The 13,108-nt window shown below is 28.4% G+C and overlaps 1 protein-coding gene across 1 annotated transcript in view; it reads left to right on the top strand.

Annotated features, from left to right (window-relative positions):
- The window catches only part of LOC118070154 (calcium-activated potassium channel slowpoke-like), a 104,488-nt gene that overhangs the window by 79,462 nt on the left and 11,918 nt on the right, over window positions 1-13,108 (top strand). The window contains exons 13-18 of the mRNA XM_035088586.1: window positions 367-387; window positions 2,077-2,139; window positions 2,836-2,868; window positions 6,289-6,421; window positions 10,172-10,231; window positions 11,282-11,678. Of these exons, the coding sequence (XP_034944477.1) occupies window positions 367-387; window positions 2,077-2,139; window positions 2,836-2,868; window positions 6,289-6,421; window positions 10,172-10,231; window positions 11,282-11,678 (707 nt within the window). The remainder of the gene's footprint in view (window positions 1-366; window positions 388-2,076; window positions 2,140-2,835; window positions 2,869-6,288; window positions 6,422-10,171; window positions 10,232-11,281; window positions 11,679-13,108) is intronic.

Here is a 13,108-nt window from a genome sequence, read left to right on the forward strand (position 1 = left end):
AATTATTTAATCTAATTTACCGTCAATTTATTACATTGTGTAATAATGTACTAAAAATATATCTGTTAACGTCGCTTATTATATTGTCATTGAGTCGCTATGAATGTTCTATATGTCGTGATAAACTGTAGTATTTATAATGTCTTAGATAGTTTATGATGAGTGATGTGTGTGCATATACTTCATCGATAATCAGGCATATATATTATTACATATTCCATCTGATAGCGACATAATTAATACCTATCCAATACAATCGACAAAACTCTATTCAACTACATACCTTAATTAATTAAGAAAATTTTTATAAATAAACTATCTATGTGTCTATGTGCCTGAACCTTTCGTCTTCCATGTTCCACGTAGGTGAAGACTTCTCGTACTCAAGTAAGTCTAAATTCGAGGATATAATACAGATAGCTTAATCTTTTACAAATGTATCTCAATTAGAGAAACAAAAATAAATCAAATTGTAAAATTCCGGACGTAACATTATGCGTCATAAAGTCCATAGAATTCGGTTGAGTCGTGTATCATCATCAATTACAGATAAACATACATTTCTAGGATGATTATTACTTTTAATGAGATAAGATATTGCTCGATGGAGAATCCCTACATGTTTTGTGCATTTGTCTAATTATAAGCAGTCTACATGCGATTACGCGTGTAATTGTGCTATCTTTTTGCTACATTCATGCTATTATATTTTCAAAAAAATGCCATTTTTATAAACGAAGTGAAGGTTGAGTTAAAGTTTTAGTAAATGCACAAAACAAAATTTACAACTCTGATAAACTACGTAATTTTCCGACACACTGTTGTTAAACAATAGCTTTCTTGTAAAAATATTTCTCCGAAAGCACAAAGAAGCCAATCCTTTCCTTCACCTGCCTATTATACTTTCCAGCTTACTTGCACTTCGGACTATAAAATAATTTTAGTGTTGGTAGTTAGATCTGAGTCATTACTTATTAGAATATTGGTAGATCATACTTTTGCATGATGCATGTTGTAGTAGATGACTATACTTTCTATACTAAAAATATGCTAATAATAGTACTCTAGCAATGATTAAATTTTTTATTTAATGAAAATATGTATGAACAAATATTAATCAATTTATTGAATTTGAAAATAAAAAATTATTGCATGAGAAAAAAATAAGTAAAATACATAAAAAGTTAGTTTTCAAATTATCAAGATCGTTCCAGTTTATTAGAATATACTTTCTTTAATAAATTTCATATAAATTATTTTACTTTTATTGACTTTTATGTTAATTATTAAAGTTATCACTCTACATTTGTTTTTGGTCAAAATGGAAAAATTATTATATTTTTGTTTTAATAATTTATAAATTCATACGTAATCTGTAATAGTCTAGTTTTTTTTCTGGTCATATTGTAACAAAAAAAATCCTTTCAAGTTTGATTCTCAAGAAAATTTCCGCCCCAGTTCAAATTTACTAATTTTGGTCCAGGAACTTTAACTCTTAATAGGTATATGACAAAAAATAGAATGCAGTCTTTGGTTGAATAATTAAATTATCTCAAGCCACGTGTTTATTACGCCTTCAGTTTGAAGGAAAATTTTTTCAATGGTATTGATCTATTGTTTCTCCCTAGGTGTGAAATGGACTATTTCGAACAGAAAATTTGAATTTAATCTTCATTGAAATTTTAAAAATATTATTTACGTACTAAAAGTTATTATTCAACTGGTTTAATTAAAATTATTCTAATAATTGAGGATTTATAAACAATTAGTTTTTTTGTTATTTAAACTTAATAGAATATATTTAATTTTTTTATTTATCAGTGTATCTGAAATAGTAATTTAATTGACTTAGTCATTTCTAGCATTCAGTAAATTCAGGTATGTATGTAAAATCTACTTATAATGAAATATATATCTTATTATTTACTAACATACATTAAATTAATACACACACGCTCATTGAAACTGGAACGATCAAATATGTTAATTACGATGAATTAACATAAAATAATACTGTAGATGCTAGGTCGTAGATATTTAGATAGGGTAGCTAACATATGTAGTGGTTTGTTACAGACGACCATCATCCTCCTCCCACATTTACTCCGCCAGAACTGCCCAAGATGGTTCACGTGAGAGGTACAGTTATACCTCAATCATTCTACAGTCTCGCAATTTGCACTCCTGTATTGTCGAAATCTGTTTACTTTAATTAATCTCCCTCAGAATGTTTATTTTTCATTCGACTTTAAATTTATTACCAATAACAAAGTATATGTGATCACTTCTTATCTTATCATCTAAATTAATATTAATCATCAAACTTCAATTGTCAAATAAGATTTCCAATGTTTAAGTATCCAATTCTGACCCTGACTTTTTTAAATTTTTCCCCTGCTTTCTAAAATTCTTAAATTGTTCATATTCAAATTAGTCAAATAATTGAATAGTAATCGCTATAATAAATTTATTTATTTAGCAGCTAATATTTAACATTTTTCGCCATTTTATGTAGTAATTGTTTATTTTTTCATTCATAGTCCCATAGCAAAAGTAGATTTGAATTATTTTATTTTTTTGTTGGGGCTATAATATTTCATTGCCTACTTTTGGTATAAAGAAATATAATGAAAATGGCTGAGGTTGAGGTATGCATATCTACAAGCATGAGAGTGTAGGTAATTTCGCGAAAAATCATCAGATATAAGGAAAGCTAAGTTGCAAATAATTCCGTATTTAATGACAAAAAATCTATTTGTGCTTAATTAAAGAGCTTCCTAACAATTTCCGAATTTCATTTAATTCGTTTACTTATTTAATTTACTATTATTGTAGGTGAAATTAGCCGGGATCGAGATGATGCAAATGGTAAGTCAATAAAATTAAATTCTTTATTCATTGAGATGTATTCACGATCTGAGTGGGAATTTAGGTCAGACTTGGATACGGTTAGCCCTAATAGACTTTCCGTACAGATGTAAGTGGTTGGACTGAGTCGAGATAGGGTTGGTAATCCTCGAATGAATGTATAACCTTCTGATCAGGGGTTCTTTATATTATATAAAATACTCTTTTAACTTCATTTATTCATTATTATTGAATTGAAGTATCATTATAAACTGTAAATAATAAGCGATTTGACAGATTTTGGTCGGCCATATGTAAACAAGTACCCGTAGAGAAATGTATAGTAAAAATTACCCTGAATTTTATAGTAATTTGGTGACACTGCAGGGTGAGGGTAAAAATTACTATACAAATTATAAAAATTACTGTGCACATTGTAAAAATTATTAAACTGCATAGTAATTTTTACTCTAATTTTATCTTAAAAATTACCATGCAGTTTAGTAATTTTTACAATGTGCACAGTAATTTTTATAATGTGTATAGTAATTTTTACCCTCACCCTGCAGTGTCACCAAATTACTATAAAATTCAGGGTAATTTTTACTATACATTTCTCTACGGGTACTTGTTTACATATGGCCGACCAAAATCTGTCAAATCGCTTATTATTTACAGTTTATAATGATACTTCAATTCAATAATAATGAATAAATGAAGTTAAAAGAGTATTTTATATAATATAAAGAACCCCTGATCAGAAGGTTATACATTCATTCGAGGATTGTTGTTGCGCCAATCTTTTTCTGTAGGTATTCCATTATTTTATCTACTTATTCGCCTAAAACTTGTGCGCAAAGGTCTATATACTTTTATACACACGCAGAGAAATGTATAGTAAAAATTACCCTGAATTTTATAGTAATTTGGTGACACTGCAGGGTGAGGGTAAAAATTACTGTGCATATTCTAAAAATTACCATACTGCATAGTAATTATTAGGGTAAAAATTACTATGCAATATGGTAATTTTTAGAATGTGCACAGCAATTTTTACAATGTGTATAGTAATTTTTACCCTCACCCTGTAGTGTCACCAAATTACTATAAAATTCAGGGTAATTTTTACTATACATTTCTCTGCGTGTACCTATATTTTTCCGCTCGAGGCGCTTTAATGAACTTAGGTGACATTCATTTAGCTTTAGTTTCTTAAACTAAAATAAATAAACAAAATGAACGTTTCTGACGACAAATCCGTCAACTGTCACCTACAGATATTGATATTTTTTACCACATATATATCGTTATTTGTGTTATGTTTATATGAACGTAAATGAAAATAATCATATTTCTAATCGTTAAACTTAATTATTACGAAAAATATTAAAAAATATTTTGCAGCGAAATTCTAAATGTTCAACTCTTAGCATTGATGAGTAAGTAGGATGGCAACGACGTTAACTATTTTCGCAAGGGTTATTGAACTTTATCTGATTTGAATTAGCCTTTATTGCTTTTATTATTATTAAGAATATTAAGAAGTGATAGGTTCATAACAAATTCACCTTCTTAGGATGAAAATATAGCCAAGTACATTTGTACTTGATGAGAATTATAAAAATTGTTTATGATATGGTAACTCTGATCTAAGTTGCATAGGTTAGCGTAGTTTTTCATACCAAGGAGTAAATAAGGTTAGTTGGATATTCTTTTTTTTTTAAACAATTAAACTTTCATTGGATTTATTTAATACAGACGAAAAATTATCAAATGTGTTTAGGCAAATCGAATACATTTATTGGTTAATTGAGCCTTTTAACAGATAAAATTGAGTATGATACATATTAAATTTTTAGCCCATATTTTTGTATAAATTTGCAGATAATTAAACACGTCGTACTGGTTCATCCTGGTAGTAGGGGAAAGTGGGGTAATTGCTAATATCTAAGAGAGAACTGCAATGAAACAAAAGTAGTGAAAATAATGAATGTTATTGATTATTAAAATTTTACTTGAATTAATAAATAAAGCTTAAGATCTTACAGTTAACATGGATGAATTTTCAATAAAAAACCAAATATTTATAAATAAACAAAACCTTGGTATCCAGGATTACTCCACAACACGTGGGGTTATTACGGATGGTGTAGATTTTATAATTATTTAAATCATAGATAAATCCTTTGGATGAAGTTTCACTAATCGTAAAGTTTTCGTGGGCTCAATAGATTACATTTGTTACATTTTATTCAATCGTTATTGGGAGGATCTTCATGTTTTGCATCACAATATTAGACATCTATTCCATTTTACTCAAAAATAACGTGAAATTATTGAAAAATAGTGAAGTCAACATATTTTGTACATGAAGCGCATTGACTGCTAGTCAGGCTTTGCAATGATTCATGGCGATAATAAAATCATGAGACAAACGCTTGCCAATAAACCACAGTTCAGATTGATCATTGAATAATGTTGCAAAAAAGCATATGCCCTTGGATAGAGCTTGTTCTTTATGATTGTATCAATAGATCAAGCCTGGGTCGTTGAGATTAGATGCTGACTACTCGAATTCAATCTTGAGCTAAATAATTTGGCAAAGCTTATCAAATGCATTTTTCCACTTATTTCTCTAAGAGGGCTGTAGCATGAACAATTTTTTAAAGATTTTTAATAGGATTTCATTTTCAAAGCCTGGTGTTGTTTTCATGTTTAGATCTGACTATAATAGGACTTTTCTGATCAGGTTTTTGCTGGGAAATTATTATAATAATTCATAAATATGTCAAGTACCTGTGAAATAAAAAAATTAAATAAATTGATAGAAAGTAATGAACGAGGAAAATTAATGTACAATTTAGAACTAAAATCAATTAGCTAAAGGTTTTCCATTATTATATTGTGTAACGAGTAAAGAAAATACAAGTTTTGGATTACAGCTCTGTGTAGTATATATTTTTACTACACTAGCATTCAAAGATTAAGTTTGAAAAATCATGCTTAGCGATTAATGAATTATAAAAGTTAGTAGTTGTAACAAAAATGAAGATACATAATTAGAAAGCAATTGATATTATGGGTACTAAGGTCAATAGCATTACTTCTATTCAATTCAACTTTATTAATTATCGTTGAGCCGATTCCAACTTTATTTACTTCAGCTCTACAATTTTCAGAACATTCGATTATTACACTATTAAAAATTTCAATAATCAATATCAATCATCTTTAATTAATCTGCAAAACTCATAAATAAAATTTATGCAGAAAGTATTGTTGATTTTAAGAATTACATAATGTTGTGGTCGCTAAGCACGCAATACATATTATACATTGAATTTGAATCTAAAAAAAAGAAAAATAATATCATCATTTATTATAAATATTTTTTAAATTTATCTTCGTTGTTCTATTGTTAAGTGAAAGTATTTTTTCCAGTTATAAGAAACCATCGAAACTCTGTCGGAATGACGATGATAAACTCCACGAAACAGGTGAACAAAGTAAAGCCGAATGTAAACAGAACAACAAGCGACAATTTGTCAAGTCCAAATCAACCGTATAATCAGAGGTATCGTATGAGCAGTACTATCGTCATTTATATTTTTTTACAATTATCAACAAAACCATTCATCTTGATCTTTATTAATTATAGTTATCAACTATTGTAATACATTTGTTAAAGGAAATTAAACAAAAATAATCATAGTGAACATTAGGTTCCACTGTCACATTAATTGTTCTTGATATATATATATATATGTATATATACCTCAATAATTCAGATAAATGTTTCATTATGAATATTATTATAGAAAGAAGGAATATTCCTTCGGTCGAGGTTTCAATTAATGTCTTTAAATTTTCTTTCGAATTATTGATTATTGGTAGCTATGTCTTCTAAGTAATTTTTACTGTAAATCGGGTATTTTTTCCGTAAAAGTTAGTATATTTTTATAAAGTTGGATTGTGGCGAGTGTGATACGTATTATTCAAAACAGGGTAAATATTAAATAAAAATTGGTAGAACCTCGTATATTTGCTATTAGCCATTATCGTAATTGATTCGATTTTTTAAATTAAATATTTCGTCCATTTTCCCGTTTTGAGGTCTCTACATGCAGAGAAATGCATAGTAAAAATTACCCTGAATTTTCTGATGATTTTGTGACACTGCAGAGTGAGGGTAAAAATTACTAAACTGCATAGTAATTTTTAGGGTAAAATTAGAGTAAAAATTACCATGCAGTTTAGTAATTTTCACAATGTGTATAGTATTTTTTACCCTCACTTTTCTTTGATCATATTTATCCTTTTGCAATTTGTTGCAAGTGTAATGGTTTAATTTAAGACTTATTATTATTGATGTGAATCAAGCTTGTACATAATAAAACTAGTAAGCCCGATAATGATGGAGAAATTTTACCCCTCAATCACACCCTTTAAATAGGTAAGCCGGGCCCTTTCAGTTGGATAAAATTGGTATGCTAATTTTTCTACGTTAAATTACAAAATTTCCTATAGAATACACCGATTTTTATCGAAATTAAATCGACGTACACTAAATTTATCTTTCTTCCTATAGCTAAAAGCTTCCAATTTATATACAAATTTGCGACTGCTCAGGTTTTAAATTCGCAATTTTTATTTCTAGCAAAACAAACATTCAAAACCAAAAAATTCATATTAATGTAATAATATAAGTATGTAAAAACTTAGTTTAAAGAGGTTGAATTACTACGGAATGTCAATAGAATTTAGTTAATATTTTCCGAGAATGTTTGTATTTATAACATACATTGCTTAAGTTTTTAAAAAGTTCGTAAGTAAGTTTTTTTATAAGATACTGACTATTAAATGATTTCTGCTGAACTGGTTGTACTTATTTAAATGGGAACCAAGTTTTCAGTACAAATCACGTCATACGCATAAGAGTCTATGCATACACTGTAAATCTCAGTTTTCAAAAATGCATTATTTTAATGCGGATAAGTGTGTTAAATATGACGTCACCCATTTGATTAACATTGTAGTCACTTTTTACACACTTAGATCTGTCTGTAATGATTATATAAAATATGAATATATAAATTACCATCTGGGTAATATGTGATCGGAAAGTAAGAATTCTAACATAAATAGACTTGGCAACCGTTGCATAGGTGATTAGTCAAAGTATGTTTAGTAGCTCTGTTCAAATAGCAGCACAATTTGAAAATAGTGCCAACTATAATCATTCACAAATTTTTATTGGATTAAAATATATTTATGATTCTCTTTACTCAAGACTATTACTGGCCAGGTGTACTGCACAAAACCCTTTATTATCTGCACTATTTACCCTATCATCAATTGTTAATTGTTTAATAAAGTAATTTGTACAGTTCAAAGCTGATTCTATCAGAATCCTATCCCTTCATGGAGATCAGTTATGCCAGAAATAAGAGCGATTTATCAGTAAAATTTTCTAATGATGAAAATAAATACTAACAAATTTAATATTATGAATTCAAATATTATTTTCTGTCTATTTTTCAATAATTTAGAAAAAAATGTTTTATTTCTTACATATAATTTATCGGTTAAGCAAAATTATTGTTCAAATTTATTGAAAATGACAAGAATTGCTTATGACAGTTAATGGCAGGATGAATCGTGCAGGTAATGAAGAGTTTTGGCCAGACTCTTTTGTTATATTACATATTCAACAAAAATAGTTGTTACGGAAGAAAATCGAAGTGATTGCAAATAAAAAATTCGAATTTTTTGAAATATTAATTAACAAATTAATTAATAAATCATTAAAAAAAGACAAAAAAAATGTAAAAAGAGGATAGGGCACGAACTACAATCCAACTTTATTACTTTTGTAACACAGTAAAGGCCTTTACTTCCGGAAGATGGGGTAAAGTGAAACACCAAGAAAAAACTTAAATCAACAAATTAACTATTATATTAACAAATGTTAATGCTTTTTAATACATTAATAAATTAAAAAAATGATACACGAAAAGTGCAATAGGCGTTTTTAAATTTATTTTAATAAATTAGTACAGTTTCTTGAGCGTTTCATTTTGCCCCTGCATTGCACTTTATTTTCCCTTCCATACAATTTGTTAGAAAGTTCCACAGATCAAAAATTTTTTTTCATGAGCTATTGCCTATATTTCATTGTTGATCGAAAAATTATCGTAACTGATTTCGTTTTAATAATAAATTGTTAATTTTGTAAAAAAGTTTTAATCTAATTTAATGAATTAAATATGTATACATACATATTTTGTTTCCATGCCTAAAATTTCATTAGCCATTTAAAGACATACACACTTTTTCGTGTTGCAATCATATCTTCTATGAGATCCATATTGTTGTTTAATCAAGAGATACGGTAGTGTCTCGTGCGCCAAACATAAATTGCCGCCATTTAGCCCTTACGTCACGACGAGGCACTACCGTGTCTCTATACAAATTATAAGATGATTTTTGCAGGTTATGATTTTTAAATTTACAATTTTTTTCGTATTATAACATAAACATGGGCTGAAATTAAGAATTTGCTCGGAAAGCGATCGTTGACTTTCGATTAAGCATACTATAAAGTATTATCATTGCTTTATTTATAATATACGAAATTGAAAAAATCTTGTTGCGCAAAAATTGAGTAAACTGAGAGTTTATTCATGGAGCAATCATACGTTTTTTTTTATCAAGTTGGTGATCAGAGTTTTTAATTGCTATTCTCTCACTAACAGATTATAAAGTTGGTAACAAGTTAATTTTGCTCGAGCGCGAATATACAAATAATTAAAATATTTTCTGAAAAGATTTATTTTTTTTAATATTCTTTTTCAGTTGATATGTACAAAAAATGGTGAAATCTCATTCTCACTATAATCATAATAACTAAAAACTTGACTGTTATTTATTAATTGGCTTAAATATTTTCATAATTTCATGCTCTTATAAAATCTAAAGAGTCACGCCAAGTTTTTAGTTATTATGTTTATTGTGTCATTAACCGTACTAAATTTTCTTTCAACAAAAAAAACCGAAGAAAATAATTCATTTTAAATATGGTTGATTTGTAGATTTAAATAATTGGCGTTTAATGATTTTAGGACTTTTTGTAATTTCATCATTGTCGTTATTTATGTTTGGCGCACGTTTTTGTACAGCCCAGAAGGAGGGGGCTGTTTTTAATGAGATTACTGATTACTTTTTTTATGAGCAAAATGGCCGTGTATCAACATATTAAAATATATATATATATATATAGCAATAAACAAGTTGAAGATCAACCTTCATGACCTTCTGATTTCAGATCGCAAGAGGAGTCTGCATATGCTGGTTATCACCTCGCCTATGAAGTTAAAAAACTCATGTACGCTTTATGCTGTTAACAATACCTCAGTTGTAGCTCAGTTTATGATTGATAATTTTCGGCTCAAACAATGAACACTCTATCGAGTAAATATTTCAATAGACCAAAAATTTTTGTTTATTTGTGAAAAATATTAATTTTGTATGTTTATATCAAATTGCAAAACTTGCATTTTTTCTTACGTTGAAGTTGTAGTTCGAACAATCTTGTCACAATTGAATGATCATTAATAAAAAAAAAAATTTCAGATCTTAAATTCGAAAATTTGACTTGATCTGTCGACATCAATTTTTTCTATAAAGATTTTCAGTAGTGTCATCATTAAAATTACATAAAATAAGGATCATTTTGAATATTCTTTCGTAAACTGAGCTTCTCTTGTAATGAACATCGTTCCATGTCTAAACTGTTGTAAATAATATTTACACACACGGAGAAAAATCGATCAGTAAATTTGAATACCGAAAATCAGTTATGTTGTTTTAAGTTTTTTTGTACTTTATTCTTAATCTTATGAAACTTTTAATGTCAGTAAAAATGACTATCACTCTATCAATAAGTGATAAACATAAATTACTAAATAAAATACTATATACTTTGTATAGAATTACAGACTTGGATGCACAGCTTACCGTTTCACTCTGTATGATACTTCAGATTCACTGAGCGAAATCAGTAACTTTTATTCCTTGAAAAAGTTGTCCATATATTGGCTGGTGAATCAGTAAAAATTATTTTTTATAACGTAAAATTAATCGACTATTTTTCTCTGTGTGTATTTTAATGTTATGAATAAATAATTTGACAATGAAAGCATAAAAATTATTACAGTATGATTATATAATTTATTAATGTTACCATGCTTTTGTCGAATTACACATTTAAACTTGCAAACGCTTCTGTATGATATTATCTGTTCAATAAGGAGTAAATTTGCATCAACTTTAATAATTAAAAAACGACTTATATTATTTGATATGCACACAGAATTGTTCTGCACTTTCATTACCGAAATAGAGCACTGATTAATGTTTAATTGATAATTCACAGGCCAACAAGTAGAGCCTCCGGTGGCTCTAATGTCAACAGTAATGGTGGTCTTCAAGTAGGAATAGCTGATGATCAAGCTAAGGATTTCGACTTTGAAAAAACGGAGATGAAGTATGATTCAACTGGAATGTTTCACTGGAGTCCTGCCCGGAATCTTGAAGATTGTATTCTCGACAGAAATCAGGCAGCAATGACGGTCTTGAATGGACACGTGGTTGTTTGCTTATTTGCTGATCCCGATTCACCTTTAATCGGATTGAGAAATCTCGTTATGCCATTACGAGCTTCCAATTTTCATTACCACGAGCTTAAACATGTAGTGATAGTTGGATCAGTTGATTACATACGTCGCGAGTGGAAGATGCTGCAAAATTTACCCAAGATTTCAGTACTCAATGTAAGATACTTTTATTTTATATTTATTTACTAGCTGCTTCCCGCGACTTCCTCCGCGTAATGTGAATAAGTAATATATCCCGAGTAGAAAATGATTCAGGGTACTTACTAGGGTTCAAATTAGATTTCAGGCTCTTATTATATTTAAAAAAAAACACTCGAAAAATTTCTTTTCTATATATGAGAAATACTATTAATTAATTATACTTAATGAAATTTTCACAGAAAATTGAAAATTGACTTCGGAGGATTCGAACCTACGGCCATTACTTTACGCAACTTAAATCGGTGCCTATACCTGCTCAGCTATCGACTTATCAAATAAAATATGGAGATTACATATATTTTAACAGATACACATGTATTTTTTTAAAAATACTAATACTAATAATTTATTTACATAAATACTCAGTACGAAATTGTTTAATTGATTAAAATATTTTTATGAATTTTTTTTCGAATGTCTGATCCGGATCTGATCACATTCCAAAATACCTGAATTAATTTCTAGTCGGGCATTTCAGCAGTACTTAAGTAATCATTATAAATTTGGTTAAGTATTGGATCAGGTGTTAAAACATCGCTTGCAGTGAAAATTGCAGTGAAAAATTTTTCAATCATAACAGAACAATTCTTAAGAAAAAGGTAAACAAACAATCCATATTGATCATAAACCTCAAACATTTCTTACGTGTATAATATACATACCGTTATATATATATATATTTGAGCTGACCGGTATGATCGATCGATTAAAAAACTGTACTACTGATAATACCGATAAATTGGCATACCTACTGTGGCAGCAAAAGTGGCTGCCACAGTAGATGATTTTTTTAACTTTTTGAGATAAAAAATCTCAAAAATAAAAATCGATTCAAAAAAAGTGAGGTGACTACTGAATCATAAGGAAAAATTTTTTTTCAGTTCAGTATGCCCGATTTTTGCTTGATTGACGAGATATTACATAAATTATGTGGATTCATCGGAAAAATAATTTTTAAATTAAAAAAAAAAAGTATAACGCGGCTGGTTTTTTTTTGGCTGGGAATTATTTCATTAAATTCAGCGCATTTTTCTTTATAAAATGAGCCCGGTACCGACTTGTGCCACGAAATTTCGTATTTAAAATGCACATTGACTGGACTAAATATTCCGGAAATTGGAAAATTAAAATTTATCATTATTTTCCTTCAATTTGCCGAGCTAATTTATTCAGTATAAAACTATTTTAAACTAGTTAAGAGGTAACAATTAATGTCACAATGTAATATCAATATTCATACAATATTGCTAGACAGGGTAATTCGGGATTATCTCCACAGTTTTTACACACAGACATTAGAGTGAATCTAGAACAAGACGCATATCGCAAAGTTTACCAAAATAGTGTGGAAGTAACGGAAGTGCTCATGTAAAGAACTTGAGTGC

Source organism: Chelonus insularis, unplaced genomic scaffold (genome assembly GCF_013357705.1).
Source record: "Chelonus insularis isolate UGA/USDA-ARS -01 unplaced genomic scaffold, ASM1335770v1 contig_533_pilon, whole genome shotgun sequence".
Lineage (NCBI taxonomy): Eukaryota > Metazoa > Arthropoda > Insecta > Hymenoptera > Braconidae > Chelonus > Chelonus insularis.